The sequence below is a fragment of the Planococcus citri genome, chromosome 1 (assembly GCF_950023065.1).
Source record: "Planococcus citri chromosome 1, ihPlaCitr1.1, whole genome shotgun sequence".
In the NCBI taxonomy this organism is placed as follows: Eukaryota; Metazoa; Arthropoda; class Insecta; order Hemiptera; family Pseudococcidae; genus Planococcus; species Planococcus citri.
The window spans coordinates 3,611,630-3,630,310 of record NC_088677.1 but is presented as its reverse complement, the minus strand read 5'-3'; the positions used below and the strand labels follow the sequence as shown (position 1 = coordinate 3,630,310).

General features: G+C 35.3%; 1 protein-coding gene and 2 long non-coding RNA genes across 4 annotated transcripts in view; 2 read left to right on the top strand and 1 right to left on the bottom strand.

Moving 5' to 3' along the window:
- The first annotated feature begins 6,335 nt into the window (after positions 1-6,335).
- On the top strand, positions 6,336-10,977 carry LOC135845204 (uncharacterized). Its single transcript, XR_010558706.1, has 4 exons — positions 6,336-6,479; positions 6,586-6,707; positions 9,876-10,009; positions 10,116-10,977. It is a non-coding gene; the product is annotated as an uncharacterized LOC135845204 (long non-coding RNA).
- Positions 10,978-11,040: 63 nt separating this feature from the next.
- On the bottom strand, positions 11,041-12,107 carry LOC135845210 (uncharacterized). The gene is made up of 3 exons (XR_010558707.1): positions 12,093-12,107; positions 11,745-12,024; positions 11,041-11,157 (listed from the first exon to the last, which is right to left on the bottom strand). It is a non-coding gene; the product is annotated as an uncharacterized LOC135845210 (long non-coding RNA).
- Positions 11,828-18,681, top strand: part of LOC135845161 (suppressor of cytokine signaling 2-like) — a 64,586-nt gene continuing 57,732 nt past the window's right edge. The window contains exon 1 of one of the 2 annotated variants that reach the window (XM_065363649.1): positions 11,828-11,966. Coding sequence is in view for 1 of the 2 variants with exons in the window: in XM_065363628.1 (XP_065219700.1) it covers positions 12,695-12,750 (56 nt within the window). In the remaining variant the exon portion in view is untranslated. Of the gene's footprint in view, positions 11,967-12,522; positions 12,751-18,681 lie in introns of those variants that run through there. The other variant, XM_065363628.1, reaches the window with a different exon arrangement.

Here is an 18,681-nt window from a genome sequence, read left to right as displayed (position 1 = left end):
TAAATGCTGATCTGACCAACAAAATTCTCACTCTCTGTTTCAAATGGATTTTTTTTGAGACAGAGCGTAATTTTTTTTCTATTCCTATTTGAGAGCTGACTCCCTAATTAATCCCCCCTCCTCTTTGATTGACTTCGTCATGAAGTGCTTTCAGCAGAGTAATTGCTATTTAATTTTTCTTGCTGGATTTTTAGCGTTAAATTGTACATTTTTCAACATTTCTGTGCTCGCTTCGTTCGAGGTCAACAGTTGATAAAAAAAACGATCTCTTCTATGCCCTTCTCCTAATGATATTTACATTCCTGAAGATAGGCATCTTGCAGTATAATTAAAATTTTCTCAGAAGTAATTTTCTCGAATAATTTCAGCGATGCATCGAATGTGAGGAGAGGGGTACAACTTTTATACCTACCTTCCCACAAATTGCAGATTTTTCTTAGAAAAATTAAGTACATACTTAATGTATGATTTAAATTTTTTTTAATGATGAATTTTTGAGGAAATTTTTCATCATACAGAAAATAAAAAATCCAGATTGTCGTAATTTTTCTGATAAATTCCATTTCCAGTCATTTTTAGCGGTGTGGTTGTATTTTCAGTGATGAAAATTGGGAAATTTTTTCAAAATCGATGATCACTTTTGAAGTTTTCATATTTTAGATGGTAAAAGTTGTAGGTATTTTTAGTAGGAAAATGTCATTTCAATTGAATATTTTGTCCCTCGTCCCCATTATTTAAATTCTTCATCGGAATTTCGCTGGACTGGAATCTTTGATTCTCCCTTCAAAACGAGTTCCATTGCATGAAGCACCCCAAAAAGTTGAAATTTTTTTTAAAAAAATAAAGAATAAGGCTGTAAACATTTTTTGAAAATATTTTCATTTCTGATCAGAATTTTTCTAAATGGTCCCCTTTTCAAAGAAAAAACTTCCCTCAGTTCTTCAAATGATATCAAGTAATTTCCATCAGAGTCCCCAAAGTTGAAAAGGTTCGAAAAAAAATCGAGAAATATTGCTTGGGGGGACCGAGGAAAGTTTTTCCTGGAAAGCGGGGAGGGGGGGTGTCATTTAGAAAAAAATTGAAATTTTTGACAAAGCAGAAGCTTTTAAGTAATTTTGTAAAAAAAATTAGGATTTATGTTTGGCAAACTTTGAAACAAAGAAATATGGACTTTTTAGGCTGGTAAGGCAAAAATCAATGCTTTTTGAACGTTTTGGCAAAAACTACGATCATTCGACTATTTCACGAAAATCTATTTTCTGATCATTTTGACGAAAAAACTTTACAACTTTTCGTCAACTTGCCAAAAATTGGCTTTCTTTGACAATTTTTTGACAATTTTGGTAAAAACAGGACTTTTTTTGGGCAATCTTGGCAAAGAACAAGACTGTTCGAAATTTTGGCAAAAATTGACCCTTTTTTTAAATCAAAAATGGATTTTTCCGACAGTTTTGACAAAAACGGATACTTTTTGACAATCGTGCTAAAAATGGACACTTCTTAACTATTTTGCCAAAAATTCACGATTTTTGACATTTTTTTCCAAGAATTGGCACTTTTTGACTTGGGAAATTTTGATTTGCAATTTTGAAAAAAAATTGAAATACTCGTAGATAAGGCGAAAATCAACTCTTTTTGGATGTGTGAGGTGGGGGAGGGTGTACAAAAAATTATGGACTCACAATTTTTAGGAATTAGCCTACCCCCTCTCTCCCCATGTAAAAGTGACCAAAAAAAGACCTGCATATTCCAATTCTGACAAGGGAACCTCTTGAGGTGTCCGCCTTCGGTTTGAACGGGACCACGATTTTCGGAAAGAGCATGTTCTAAAACCCCCAAATCCAAATTTTCAGCTGTCCAGGTTCATTTTTTGATTTTTGGCGAATTTGTGAAAATCCAAAATTGACTATTTTGGTGATTTATGCTTTTTTTTTAAAAAAGTACGTACTTGATCAGTAAAAATGTTCAAAATGAGTCCTAAGACTGATATTACCCCCCCCCCATCCTAATTTCGCCATTTCCATCCATTCTGGAGCCTCCAGCTCGATTTTTCAATTTCTCCAGAATTTTCAATTTGCTCCAGAAGGCGTGAATATGAAGTTGGGCAGGTAAAAATCGAGTTGTGTGTTATACTCGAACTGTTTAACGAATTCATTCACATTTGAGCCGATTCTGGAGGGGACACCTCAAAAGTGGAATTTTGACCAGCTTTTTTCATAATAAAAATATCCAAAAATTAAAGGGAGGCCCAAGAGAGGCTGGAAATGGCGAAATTCGCTCTTGTGTGGTTAATTAATGATGAAATACGGCGATTCGCGTAAATTTCAAAAATTTTCTCACGAACGAGGAATTTTTGGTTTTTGGATATTTTTATTTTGAAAAAAAGTTTGTCAAAAAACCACTCTTGAGGTGTCCGCTTCAGAATCGGCTCAAATGTGGATAAATTCGTTAAACAGGTCTAGTATAACATACAACTCGATTTTTACCTGCCCAACTTCATATTCACGCCTTCTGGAGCAAATTGAAAATTCGCGCTAGAGGATCCAGAATGGATGGAAATGGCGAAATTTGGATTTGGGGGGTTAATATCAGTTTTGGGACTTATTTTGAACATTTTTACTGATCAAGTACGTACTTTTTTAAAAAAAAGCATAAAATCACCAAAATAGTCAATTTTGGATTTTCAAAAATTCGCTAAAAATCGAAAAATGAACTTGGGCAGCTGAAAATTTGTATTTGGGGGTTTTAGAAGATGCTCTTTCCAAAAATCGCGGTCCCGCTCAAATCGGAGGCGGACACCTCAAGAGATTCCCTTGTGAGTCATTCTAGTCCGGCATATGACAATAGGAGTAATTGCACCCCCCCCCCGCCGATCCTCCGGGACAACTTTTTTCTTAAAGGGGACATCCTAAGGAACATTTTAAAGCAAACTTGCCAAAAAAAAAGTTGGCCTTACTTACAAACTGGCGGCCATTTTGATTGACAGGTCAGCCAAAATCGCAGATTTTGCGTTTTAACATATAGGACTTGCACGAACTTTTTCAAACTTTACAAAAGTAGATCGAAAGATCATGCAAAAATTTATCACCTGTCAAAATTTCAAGTGCTAAAGTGCGTTTTTCGATTTTTGGTGAATTTTTGAAAATCCGATTTAGGCCAAACATGAGGGAAAAAATCTAAATTTTACCAAATTGATCAAGAAAGCTGAAATTTGGGATATATACCCTATTTTCGACAAGCCAAATCGGTTGGAAACGGTTTCAACCCGTTTTGAACAGTTCTGGAGCCTCCAGCAGATTTTTGAATCTCGAAATTCCCACAAAATTCCATCAAATTGGAGTTCTAAAGCTAAAATTTATTCTAAAAACTAATTTCAATACGCTACGAAGTACTGCAGGTGAATTTCAAGTCGTTTTGGATCCTCCAGCAACTTTTTGAAAATTTCTGAAGCCTCCAGCAGATTTTTGAAACTTTAAATTTTCACAAAATTTCATCAATTATAGATGGAAAGCTGAAATTTACTCTACACTCCGATTTTAACACCCTCTGAAAACGAATTCTGGTAAATTTCAAGTCATTTTAGAGCCTCCAATGATTTTTTGAAAATTACTGGAGCCTCCAGTAGATTTTTGAAACTTGAAATTTCCCCAAAATTTCATCAAACTAAGATGGAGAGTCAAAATTCATTCCGCAAACTAATTTCAATACGCTACGAAGTTGACTGCTGGTGAATTTCAAGTCGTTTTGGAGCATCCAGCAACTTTTTGAAAGGTTGTATGACGTTTTTTTGGAAAATTGAAATTTCCTATAAAAGTAGCTGGAATCTTCAAAACCATATTTTGAAACCACCATGTATGTGGTCTGCGAAGTAAATTTCAGCTTGCCAACTCCATTTGATAAATTAATGTTGGGGAAATTCCAAGTTTCAAAAATCTACTGGAGGCTCCAGTAATTTTCAAAAATGACTTGAACCCACTAAAGTCGTCTTTAGAGGGTGTTAAAATTGGAGTGTAGAGTACATTTCAGCTTTTCATCTCCATTTGATGAAATTTTGTGAACATTTAAAGATTCAAAAATCTGCTAGAGCCTCCAGTAATTTTCAATGAAAGTCGCTGGAGGCCCTAAAATTACTTGAACCCACCTGAAGTCGTCTTCAGAGGGTGTTAAAATTGGAGTGTAGAGTAAATTTCAGCTTTCCATCTCCATTTGATGAAATTTTGTGAAAATTTAAAGTTTCAAAAATCTGCTGGAGGCTTCAGGAATTTTCAAAAAGTCGCTGGAGGATCCAAAACGACTTGAAATTCACCTGCAGTACTTCGTAGCGTATTGAAATCACTTTTTAGAATAAATTTTAGGTTTACAACTCCAATTTGATAGAATTTTGTGGGAATTTCGAGATTCAAAAATCTGCTGGAGGCTCCAGAACTGCTCAAAACGGGTTGAAACCGTTTCCAACCGATTTGGCATGTCGAAAATAGGGTATATCCCAAATTTCAGCTTTCTTGATCAATTTGGTAAAATTTAGATTTTTTCCCTCATGTTTGGCCTAAATCGGATTTTCAAAAATTCAACAAAAATCGAAAAACGCACTTTAGCACTTGAAATTTTGACAGGTGATAAATTTTTGCATGATCTTTCGATCTACTTTTGTAAAGTTTGAAAAAGTTCGTGCAAGTCCTATGTTAAAACGCAAAATCTGCGATTTCGGCTGACCTGTCAATCAAAATGGCCGCCATTTTGTAAGTAAGGCCAACTTTTTTTTGGGCAAGTTTGCTTCAATATGTTCCTCACGATGTCCCCTTTAAGAAAAAAGTTGTCCCGGAGGATCGGCGGGGGGGGGGTGCAATTACTCCTATCGTCATATGCCGGACTATTCTACTCGACGTCAATTATCAGTCTGGTTTTGGGTTCGGGGACTCGAATTTTTGTCCATTTTTTTTTGTAGGTTCTTGACTTTGAGAAGTTTAATTACTCCAGACTGCTGCAACTTCAACTTCGAACTTTTGAATTTTTTGATAAATATTTTTCAAAGTAGTCTTACTCTCAATCAAAAGTAAAACGAGACAAGATCAGTTTTTCTCGAGTTCGATTGTCGGCTCAAATCGAGAACTCTGAATTCTATTCTTTGATTTTTTTTCAAGATAATCGAATAAAATTCCGCACTAAGTACCCACATTCGTATACGAAACCCATTTCACAATCAAATAAAATGTATCCTCGCTCCGAGCCATTTAATAGGTATAAACCATGTGGCAAATGTTTAAGTATAGCGGCTGCGACTGTGCGATAAATGCGTGCATCTTATATCGAGAACAGGAGCACAATCATATGGAATGCAAGTCGAGCCAACCTTGGCTGCATATAACAACTTTTAAATTGAAAATATGCTCGAATGCGGCAGTGGCAGTACCTAAGTACAAGTAGTCAAGTCACCAGTCAACTTGGAATAAGAGAGAGAAATCGAATACGCCGAAGAACATTAAATTTCCAAGTATTATGGGTTTAGCTTGATATACGGTACGCATGCATTTTAGTCCACTTACCTTTACACAGATACATTTATATATGAGCAGCTGTAGTGCTGTACAATTGTACATATTTATTTTTGGAACCGCCTTGGCCGCCGCCGTCGCTTTGTATGCGTTCGAGTTTCTTGACACCAAAGTGCTGGTCCGCGTGATTCACGAATATTGTGTGCATGTCAACTTATTTGAAATCTTATTCTTTTGCTTCTCCTAGTTCTCTCCTCGTATTCTTCATGCAGCATGCAGCATGCACCAAGCGAAGCAATCAGCATCGTTCGACGACGACCCATCATCATTGGTCTTATTTAAACTATCTGTCTGGTTTGCGTTTAGTTTGGGTTCGATTGTACTCGCCACTCAACGCCATATGGCGGGTATATAACGTCCGCAATGAAACAAATTCTGAGAAAAAATAAAAAAGGAATGGTTAGCAGGGCTGACTATGAGTTATGATGTATGAAAAATTGAATAACGAGACTACACAGTGTGTCTGTATCGTGACGAGAAGAACTTGAAGAATGCAAAAGTATGCATAAGCAATGAGCATGCGATGGGAACGAAGATTAATTCGAATTTGAAAATTCAAAAGAGTGGTCTTTTCATAATATTTATGCTAATTCTTTACAACGAATTTGTAAAAAAAAAAATATCAAATTTAAAATTACGAGAGTTTCAGTTTTTGAAATCTGCATTCTCGGAATAGATTCCATCACAAGATCGTCAATCGCGTGCTATCGTTCGATGTACTTACATTTTATTTTTGATAAAAATGTACCTAGGCAAATGAATGAAGTAGATTTTTGATAAGCTATCTACTTAAAATTTTATTTATGTGGGCCAAGTATCACCTAATTCAACATTTTAACCGTCCATCAATCAGTTAAAAGGAATAATGTGCATGTGAAAGTGCAGATGAATATGAGAAAACAGTTCGATTCGAGCAATTTCTATCAAGTAAGTATTTGAATTTCCATCGAGTACGTATCGATTGAATAATGAATATTAAAATTCAATTAATTTTTTACCATTCCATTTCTGTATTTCATTTTTTTGTATGTAGGTATTCAAATGAGAAAGTATAACGATTGATTATGGGTGTTTCAAGTTCTTTGGTAGTACTTTTGTACATTTGCTGCGCTATTTTTGAACTTACGGGAGCTAATGCAGATAACAAAACATGTAGTGAGTACTTTGCTTATCTATTTTAGCAGCAGGGTGTCTAGAAAATTAGAATTGAAAAGTCATTTCATCGACTAAACTCGAAGAAGGTTTGGGTTTCGAAGTGATATCTCTCGATTTCGCCCAATTTTTTAATTTGTTCCCTACCCCCTCCCCCTCCTCCTCCTCATTGAGGAACTATTTTTTGCAACTAGGAGAAAATCGGTTTGCGAAGTTTTAGAGATAATTGAACGTAGTGTCAAAAATACTAGCTAAACATTTTTTCAAGTTCGAAGCTAATTTTTTCTGAAAATTCAATTTTTAAAAACGTTTCAAATTTCATAGGTACTTTAATTCTTTTTTTTTGAAAAATACAGTAAGCACACATTTTTATGAAGGTGCTTTATTTACAACTCTGAACTTTTTATGATGGGATTTGAAAAGCCATCGAGAGGAAGGAGCACAGAGCCTCAATATTTTGGCCAAAATGTAAAAAAAAAATGTCAAAAATTGGGTGACACTTTGTTTCACACATTTTCGATAACCTTGATTAATTTGACCGCTTCAGCCAGCTCCTATCCCTCCTCTAATTTGTTGAAAATTGAAAAACATCAAGTTTTCGGAGGCGTCACATAAGAATATCATTTAATTTTTTTCGATTCTGCTTCTCTAGCACCTACCATTGGACCCAAAAATTTTCAAAAAATTGAGATGAGGAGCCCAAGGAGAGCCATAATGAGAACTTCGCAGACGCTGAATCGAAAAATCAAGCTGACACTCGTATTCAGCGTTCCCAAAAATTTAATAAACCAATGTCACGCAGTTCCTTCAATTTCCAAGCAATTCTCGAAACCAAAGAGAGGGGGGAGGGGTCGAATCAAATAAATAAACTGATATTTGCATTCAGCGGTTTAAAAACAATTAAAACGATATGTCACACAATATTTTGAAAAAAAAATTAATTTTCAGGCTTTGACCCCCCCCCCCCCTCCTCCTCCTCCTCACAATTGTGTCAAGGATGAGAATCCCATCACAAAACGTTCATAGTTGTGAACATGTTTCCTGGATTTTTTTGGAATTTTCAAATCGTAGCTATAAAATTTGGCAAGCTTTCAAATTTTAGTTCCCAAAAAAGCTCAACTTTGAACTTCGGAAATTTTTGAAATTACTCACAAGTCACAAGTATTGTGTGACGTATCGTTTTGCATGTTTTTGAACGCGCTGAAGACGAATATAAACTTGTTTTTTTGATTCAACCCCTCTAACGTGCCTCCCCCCCCACCCACTGGTCCCTCATATTTTTTGAAAATTGAAAAAATCATTGAACGCGTGGTTTATTCGGTTTTTATGAAAACTGACAATGAATATCGATTTTTTCGGATTAGACTCGATTAACGTTCTCTCGACGACCCCCCCCCCCCTTCGCCCACTGAAATTCGAGAAAATTGAAAAAATCGTGTGATATATGCTTTATTAGGTTTTTGGCAGCGCTGAATACGAATATCAACTTATTTTTTTTAATTCAACCCCTCTAACGCCCCCCCCCCCGTCCACTGGTCCCTCGTATTTTTTGAAAATTTAAAAAATCATTGAACGCGTGGTTTATTCGGTTTTTATGAAAACTGAGAATGAATATCGATTTTTTTCGGATAAGACTCGATTAACAGTCTCTCTACGACCCCCCCCACCCCTTCGCCCCCTAAAATTCGAGAAAATTGAAATAATCGTGTGATATATGCTTTGTTAGATTTTTGGCAGTGCTGAATACGAATATCAACTTATTTTTTCGATTCGAAGTCTCCAACGCTTTCTTTGAGCCCAAAAACTTTCTAAAATTGAAAAAATAGTGTTACATGTGAGTTACTGGGATTTCAGAGATGCTGAGCTGATCATAATGAACAAAATGATCTGAAATTTTTTGAAAAAAATTGCTTGTAATGTATCAGTATAAAAATATACTTCTACATAATACAAAACTTGATCTTCAAAAGATTTGTTAGTCCATTTTCCTACTCTCTGTCGATTTCAAAATTTTGGAAACCATCTTCATTTAGCATAATGGGAGTAGTTAATACATTGGTGAAGGGCACACTCAAAATATGTAGTTCTAGTTTTTGGAAAAATTAAGAAAAGGGCTTACCTACTTGTATATTTGTATTCAACGCCCCAGAAACCCTAAAAATCCATACATCACACGACTTTTTCAATTTTCAGGCAACGAGAGAGGGACAATGAGGGGACATTTAAGGGGTAGAATAGAAAAAATGAGTTCATATTTCTATTCGATCCTTTTAAAAACCTAATAAGGCACATGCCACAAGATTTTTTCAATTTTCAGAAATTTTTTAAACAAATGAGGGTGTTGAAGGGGCTCAATTAAAAAAAAAATTACATTCGTATTTAGCGCTTCCAAAAACACAATTTCTTTGCTTTTTAGGAAATTAGAGAAGGGGATGGAGGGGTTAGATCAGAAAAATAAGTTGATATTCGAATTCAGAGCTCTCGAAAACCTATGAAACGATATGTCACACGATACCCATTCAACATTTTTTTTTTTGCATTTTGACCATACTTTTGGAACTTTGTATACCCCACATTTTTGTAAATTTCATCACAAAAAGCTGCCCAGTTGTAAATGTCATGAAAAATAAAAATGTACGTTTGCTGTTTTTTTTCTTCAAATTTTTAAATCATGGTTCCAAAATTTGGCAAAACTTTAAAAATTGAGCTTTTGAAAAAAACTCAACTTCGAACTTTGAAAATTTTGAGCAATTGAAAAGTTTAACTTTGAATTTTTAAAACAGTGAAATTAGAAAGACACGATTTCGAAAACTTGGAATGACTCCGAAGTGATTTAGAACTTCAGGATCGTACTCGTACTTTGAACAGGCTTTTTGAATCCACTGCTTCCATCTTTCCCTTTCATTTTAATCCAAAACATGAGAGAGATCTCGCTAGGTATTCTTGGCAGTTGGAAATAGAGGAATATTCTGTATGATGTGTTCAAGTTTTCGATCTTTTTGCAGTGTGTCTATTTCTGAAAACAAATTAACAAAAAAAAATTCAAAAAACTTTCAAAAAAAAAAAAAAAATCAAAACGCAACAATTGAAAATAAATGTTCAATTCGTAGGTCTTTCTCAGGCACTTATTCTTTACCTACCACATATTGACCTTCATCTTGTTCGTTACAGATACACTGGATTTTTCTGATATTTCTATTCGCGACCCCGACGAAGTTCTGAAATTAGAAAAAGAAGATTTCCATAAATATATAAACAAGACAAACCGAAGGTTACAGAAATTAAAAACATTAATATCACAATCTGTAAGTACATTTGGAATAATTATTAATGGGTTGTATTTGTAATTATTTACATTTATAAAATTTGATCAAAAAATTAATTTATTCGATTCCTCACACTCTCACACAGTATCATCGCAATTTCGACTGTTTCATTGTTTCTTCGACCCGTGCCCTCGAACGAGGCTACTCCTATCGTAACGTCCACAACACCTCGAAATCACTCCAAGATTTACCTACAGATTTTCAATACATAATCAACACCTACGATAACCGTACAGACGAATTTAGACGAGCTGATAACAAAAGACGAGGACGATACATCATCGGTCGTTCGTACGAATATTGGTACGAAATATCTAAAAATTCCAGGAACAAGACTTTCTCGAGGTGTATTCTTAATGAACTCGACTCTTACTATAATGCTAATAAGGATAGGTATAAGTACAATTCGCTGGATACGGTTCGCGAGAGATTTGCAGCGACGATGGCTCGAACTTACAACTTGGTGTGTTTTTTTCATCACAAATTGCAAAATGAAATAGGTATTATAGGTGAAGATTTAACGAAGCGATACCCGAATCAAGAGATAGGGTTTTTGAGGTCGATGTTTTATAGAATGCCGTCGTTTTATTTTACAAAGGAGCATTTGGATTTTTTGAATATTTTGATGAAAGTTGTGTATACAAAAGGAGAGTATAAAGTTGAATGTATTTGGGCTAAAAATGGTTTAGGTATGGAAACTGCGATTCCTATTTCTTCGGCTTGTTTGGAAATAGAACGAGAAATGTTGATCGAATCTTAGTTAACCGGAGGATTTAGACATAGACAAACAAAAATTTAAATTAAAAAAAAAAAATTTAAAACGAACAAGGAACCTTTTGTTTTTCAATTGAAATTACTGCTCTATATCTAGTAATTTTATTTAATTCTGTATTATTTTGTATGTACGTAATGTAAATATTTTGATATAAAAATTTAGTACCTTAATTACATATTCATTTAGAATTAGAATTTAGAAACAAAGCATCATTTCCATCCATCTCTGTTTCATCGTGGGAAGTTGAGCATCCAATCTTTTGTACCGAGGAAAAATTGAAGTTGGTTCCATTCTGAATTCTTCAGCAATTTGAACGCCACAATCAAAGTATAATACGGTGAACTTCAAACACCTGTAAACAAAATAAAATTTCAATACAATATTTTTACGATGCAAACCTACGAGCACGAGCAGGATGAGATCTTAGATTTTCTACATTTAATTAAAAATTATTTCAAGAATCCTTCCCAATGAGGCAAATACAATGAACGAAGTTGGCCTTCCACTGTCATTAAAGTGTGACATTATGTACAATAAAACACACTTTGGGTGTTTCTGATCATCAAGTCCTTCTAATAATAAGAACAAAGTGAAACTACACACACAGTTCCATTTCAAATAGATCGGATATTATGATCTCATTCACTACTTCACTCATTGTATAAATTGTATTCAAAAAGGGTTCTAATACCAAGAATTTCCCTATATACGATTGTCCTTTAGTTACCCACGACTTCGAGGGGAGAATAAAACACATTCGCAGGTAACAACCTTAACCTACAGATAACAATCGTGTTAGTATCAAACCTCGTGCTCTCTTCTAATAACACGATTTGATGATACAACCCGACATCTGACGTCTCCCATCACCGGTGTATTCATCGTAGTAACTCCGGTATGCGGGTAAGCGCATTCGTTCGCCAGTGAAGTGAAACCTACCAATTCAGTTTAGTTTCATTCGTCGTTGCGTTCAGATATTGTGCGAGTGTTTGTGCTGATGAATACTATTTTCGTGTTTCAATTTCGCGATTTTTTCGTTAACTGCTGGTAATTTACTTATGAAATAATTTCTATTCGCTGCCATCGGTTGTTTTTATGGTTGTGCGTTGGTATTTGTTTCTTGGTGAAAGTCAAGCTGGAGGGAACAACGGATACATTCAGGTAAATTTCATCGTTCATTTTCGTGAATTCGAATTCGTTGCATGTGAGATTAACGTACCTGTGAATAAAGACGAATAATTATTATTTAAAAAGTTGAATCTATTCTAATATTTCTAAATTAATTACCTGCCTAATTTTAATTAAAAAATTGCAAAATTTGAAATTCAAATTTTTTCTTATCAGCACATCAGAGATTGATAAAAATCTGATGATCTACGTCACGTGGTCGAAAAAAGGAGCGAACGAGTTGAGAAGGTATCCAAAAATTTTATTGATTTTTCATTTTTTTTACAGTTTCTAGATCAATTATGGGTTCAAATTCAGTTATAGTTACTCATTGTATTGAGATAATTCTTTAAAAATATCCATTATGATTTGAATAAGCTTAATTGTATCTCAAAATTCGAATTTTTACAAGCGTCGGCCCATTCGTGATTTGGGGCCCTTTTATGACGCCATTTTGAAATTTTTTCTAAATTGTCAGAATGAGCAGGAGGAGGTGGTGATGGCATGGCTTCGATTTGAATTTTTGAATTCTATGAATATTTTTGTTGAAAATGAAAGTAAGTGAACGTAAATTTAAAGTAATTTGAATTGATTATACCGAATTAACGAACCGAACTACTTCTATGATTATGTCATCATCTAATTATCGTTGCAAATCGTCAACAAAGTGAAATATTCCACGAACTGAGAACTAAGTGCTCAACCTCGCCGGATTCAGATTTATGGTACCAATTTGCCTTGCTAACACAGCTAAGCCTCTCGAACTCGACATAGGAAGGTAAATTACACAACTTCTCAAGCATTCGTCTATATTGAATAATTTTTATTGTACTGAGTACTTCGTACGTACTCGAGAATCCGAAATACGATGATCTTTTATTGATTTAATGACTTGTCTGAATGTATTCTTCTAGGTACGTATTTGCTCACGTTTCGGTGTATCGAAGATTACTCGGCTCGGTTATTTCGGTGAAGTATTGGCATTAGATTCTTGGTTTTGAATTCACACTACTTGACAAATAACTCCGAACTCGTCATGATTTCTGATAACTGTTTCGTTTCTTAGGATCGAATCGAACATCTGTGTTTCCATATGATTAATATTTTCGAATTTACGTCGTACCGGAATCAGCAATGAGTCTACGACGTGATTGATCAATCTTATAGAATATTGTGAATATCGGTTAAACCCCACGTACGTGCTCATCGTCTCTATATATCTATCGTGTCTATTCGATTGAAAAATCTATCAGGTTGTCGACGAAGACGACTACGATGATGATGAGTAAGTGGTATATTCGTCGAAAGAAAACGAACTTCTTTTATTGTCGCTTTCAGCGAACTAGTTATTATGTAAATTGATCGATTCTTTTCTTATTGCTAGTCAACTTGTGTCTGTGTAGACCAGTCTTGTACAAGTACGACGCGTGCTAAAGCTAATTAAGCTGATGCGGCATCATTACATACCTATCAGCGTAACAGCGGAAAGAATAATAACTCGGTGTAATATTTTCCACCATCATCGACGACGTCGACGCGATGATATTAATACTACGCAAATCTGTTCTGTTCAGTTCACTTGTCAACGTGTTTATTAAGAGAGCGAAGCGCGAATTCGCGGAAATCTTATAATGGATTCGTTTTATTCGTCGATATTACGTAAATAAGTATACGCTGCTGCGAGAAGTTATCTCCTGAAATGTAGAAGAAATATGTTTTTCGCCATGTGACAGGGACTGAGAAGCTGTCTTCATAAAAAAAAATACAAGTATTACGTCGAACAATTGCCAGAATATACGTATTCGGTTGACATCGTAACCATCGTTAGGACCTTGAATGACCCATATTTTTTCGACGCTCATTAACCGACGATATATTGACTTTTTTCTTGTAAGTTTTCCTCACCCTGTGCTGAAGAGTTTACGATCGTAATGTTATTTTTTCGATTAAATTTTTTTATTCGAGTGTAGGTATTTGGCGGATGCTTGGCAGCGGTACATGAGAAGGCAGCTTTCCATACAGTAAATTTCAAGGCTAAGAGAAATTTCCGTTCGACGTGCTGTATAGAGTGGAGGTGTTTCTTTGTCGAGTTCGGTCTAATATTACCGTATGGTTAATAATTCGTGGAAAAACGTCTATTTAATGGCGAATGTGTTCATTCGTGTCGAAAGCTGATCGATACCTGGTGCAGGTGTATAGTATAGGGTGCCCACCGAGTAACGCGAGTCAATAAAGGGGCTACCGTTTTTATATTAGGGTTAAAATATGTACCTATTCTTCGTATATACGTACGTGGAATTATTATAAATGGCCTTTTAAATAATTCATCGTAATTTTCATTCTTTTTCCCACCACTTTGTAGGTGGATTTTCTCAGAAAAACAGGTCCGTTTTGAAAATTGTTTTCGTTGTTCGGTTTAGTTTTACGATAAAAATATCTGTTTACGAATGAATTATTTTCAACGAATTTTTCCCTGCGATGTTTTCCATTCGAAAGTTGGTTTCTACTATATCCTCCTTGTTGAAATCCTCTATATTTTAATTCTCAGAAACGGTTTTTTGAAACAAAATAAGCTAATTAGAAATTCGGTTTCTTGGATTACTTGAAGAGCTAGTTGAATATTATTTGAACGAAAGGAAATGTTTGTATCATCAGCAAAGATTCTCAGAGAAATGGGTCTAGAAACAACATTGGAAATGTCATCAATCAAAAGTATAAATAAGACTGTGCTAAGAACTAAACCTTGGGGGACTCCATTTTCAATTTCAAAAAATTTTGAGTATGTATTGTTAACTCTCACTCTAAAAGTACGGTTTGTTAAGAAATTCTGAATAAAGTAGGCTAAATGTCCTCTAATTCCAATGGAATGTAATTTTTGGAGAATTTTATAACGCCAGGCTTTATCAAATGCCTTTTCAAGATCAAAAAAGACTGAAAGAACACTTTCTGGAAGCCCGAACTAATTTCTTTTTGGAGACTAAAGAGGTGATCTAGGGTAGATCTTTTCTTTCTGAAACCACTTTGATAAATGCTAAGAGAGTTTGAGGAATCAATGTATGTACCAATTAAGACGTTTAATAACTATTGTTTTGAGCATTTTGCAAGGAACTGAAGTTAAGGAGATGGGGCGATAACTAGATGCCAGATTTGGGTTTTTATCCAGTTTTAATATTGAAATGATTGTTGCAGTTCTCCACAATTTTGGGAAGGAATCAAAAGTCCAAATTTTGTTATACATATAACTGAAGTACTTAAGTCTTCTTTTCCAGTGTCTAAAAGGTACTTTAACATGTGAGGGTGAATTTCATCAGGTCCAGGGAATGAATCTTTAATGTTGTAGTTTAGACAATGATTTAGCTCTTCAAGAGAGAAAAGAGAGTTGTATGGTTCTAGATTTTGAGATGAAAAGTCTAAGGGGGTGGATTCTATTTGTGTTTTTAGTGTTTGGAGAGCAGAGCTATAAGAGGCGGTTGCAGAAGCTTTTGCAAAGGATCTAGCTAAGGTGTTTGCAATGTCATCTATTGAGTTTATTTCAGTGTTGCCATCTACTAAGTAGGGTATTTCAGGAGGTACATAACTTCCTTTAAGGATTTGAACTTTTTTCCATATTTCTTTTGTAGATGTGCTTTGGATGATGCTCAACATGAAATTATTTCAACTTTCTCTTTGCTTAGATAAGATAAGTTGATTTGGCATTTGGCGAGCAATAGCTCTTTTTTTCTTGAAATCAATGAGGTTGTCAAGAGTGCGATTTTTTTGGTACTTTTTTAATGATCTTTTTCTATCTTGGATTGCAGTTTTTAGTTCATGACACCACCATGGGACAGATTTTTTGGGAGCTTTGGTAGAAGTTTTTGAAATGGTTTCTTTAGCTGCTTGGATAATAGAAGTTGTGAAAGATGCAACTATGGTGTCCTGATCATCTGGTGTAAAGTCGATTGGGAGAACTTTTTTGTTGAAATGTGACCAGTTTACCTTGTTTAGAATCCTTTTGGGACATTTTTCATGGGTGGGTTTCTGAGTTTGAAGAGGGATGTTGATGCTAGTGGTGTCATTTATTTGAAAAAAACATCAACTTCCAATTTTTTGAGAAAATTGTTTTCAAAAAAATCTGCCCAAAAATAATTGATTCTGTATACTTAATAGTGGTCTGCGCGGGTAGGGCAAGCCCTTACCCGACCCGACCCGAGTACTCGGGCAAAAAGCCCGACCCAACCCGAAAGCCTGAAACAAGCCCGAGGGGCCCGAGCCCGACCCGACAATAATTTTTCTACACTTCCGATAAATTTTGTTGCAATGTTGGCGTGACGCGACGAGATGGATTTCCCAACAATAGGCATTGTTGTGACGTGAACATGGTGCTACACTACAGCGCATGCGTTGAGTACCAACCCAAACCCGAGAAAGCCCGACAAGCCTGACAAGCCCGGCCCGACCCAACCCGACTTTTATCCGGCTCGGCCCGCGGGCTTTCGGACAGGCCCGTGCAGACCACTAATACTTAATCAATTTTTTCCGATTTTCAATTTTTTTCCGTAATTTTTAAATGATTTCTTGAATGATTGTGTTTTGAAATTTATGGACTATTCAACAGTGAATTTACATTAATGAAAAAACTGCAATTTCCAGTGTTAATTTTATCGATTTTTCAATTTTTACAGAATTTTTAACAGTATTTCAGACTTTTTGTTTTTTTTGCAGATCATTTTCAACTAATTCTCCCATATTTTTTGAAAAATATCGAAATAATCGATTTTTGTAAAATTAAAATCAGAATCGAAAAAAATTGGCCGATCAAAAAATCGGAAAAAAATCGACGATTCAAGGCCGATTTTATCGATTTTTGATTAAATCGATTTTTAATCGACACCACTAGTTGATGCTAATTGGAAAGTGGTCACTATAATAAAGGTCATCGTGGGGGTTCCAGTTCAAAAGATGGGAAATGTTTGGGGAACAAAAAGCTAAATCAATATTTGAATAGGTACCATTAGAAATGTTGAAGTGAGTGTGTTTTGACTCATTCAGAAGGAAAGTATACCCTTGAAAAAATTGAATCATGGGCAGATTCTAATGGTCTAACCTTCTCTGAGTCAACAACCCACTGTATACTTTTCACCAAAAAAATAAGATTCCTCCAGATCTCATTCTCAACTTCGAAGGACACTCTTTAGAATTCAAAACCACTACTAAATTTCTTGGCTTAACTTTCGATAGAAAACTAAATTGGACTCCTCATTTTCTAAAAGTAAAATCAGATATCATGAAACGCCTAAATCTGTTGAAAATAATCAAAAACACCAAGTATAATCCATCTCGCAAACTCCTACTTCACTTGTATAAATCTCTAATTCGCAGTAAAATTGAGTATGGAAACCCATGTTTTGCAAATATCTCGAATAAAACTTCAAATATCCTAAAAACAATTCAAAATTCAGCCCTGAGGATCTGTTTAGGAGCCCTATATTCCTCTCCAATAGATAGCATTTATTGTGAAGCAGCAGAATTACCCCCTGATTTTAGAAGAACTCTCATAACAAACAAATTCATCTCAAATGCATCCACCAACCCTTCCCATCCACTCCAAAACTCAATTAACTCACCCAACCCCCCAACATTTCGATCATATGTAGAAGGACCCATTTCTAATTTCATCACAATGTTGAATGATCTTCAAATCAATCCTAAAACACTCATCCAACAACCAATATCATATCCCCCTTGGCTCCTCAGGCCTCCCTCAAGTCAATACACAACTTATTAACTACCCAAAAAATAGCCACTCTCCGCTAGTAATAAAACAAAACTATCTTGAACTCTTATCAGAATACAAAAAATTCAATCTCCGCTTTACAGATGGGTCAAAAATACCAACACTTCATTCAGGGTATGCCTACTCTATTAATGATAAAATTTCAAATTTTAAAATCCATAACTGCTCTTCAATCTACTCTGCCGACCTCGCAGCTGTTTTCCACTGTCTCTGCGATATATTCACTTATGAATCAGAAAATAAGTCCTTCTTAATTCAAAGTGATTCCCTCAGCTCACTAACTGCTATCCAAAATCTATTTTCTGACCACCCCCTAATTCAAAATATCCATAAAACTCTATTTGATTTACAAAATTCAAACTTCTCCATCCAGTTTATGTACGTATGTACCCAGCCATGTTGGGATAACAGGAAATGAAACTGTAGATGAAAATGCAAAATCCGCCACTACTCTTTCTCCTTTCATATTTATCACAGCTGACGACCTTAAATCTATCTTCACCCAAAGCACACTTGAGAAATGGCAAAACTTTTGGCCCCTCCAAACATCAAACAAGCTCTTTCACCACAAAAAAACTACTCTGCCTTGGAAAAACCTATGTCAACTAAATAGACTTGAAGAAATCATCATAACCAGATTAAGAATTGGCCACACAAAAATCACCCACAATCACCTCTATGAAAAGACCCCAAAACCCACATGCCAGTTCTGCACGTCAGAACTTATATCTGTCCAACACTTAATATTTCGCTGTCCCTCTTTACATCAGCACAGACTATCCCTACAAATAGATGAAAGATCCCTATTCATACCAAACGACCCTTCTGAAATTGAAAAAATCTTGACCTTACCAACTCGATTTAAATCTCACACGACGGGTGTAATAGTCGGGTAACTAAATTCAGGGTAGAATAATGCTCGATTGTTTCTACGTA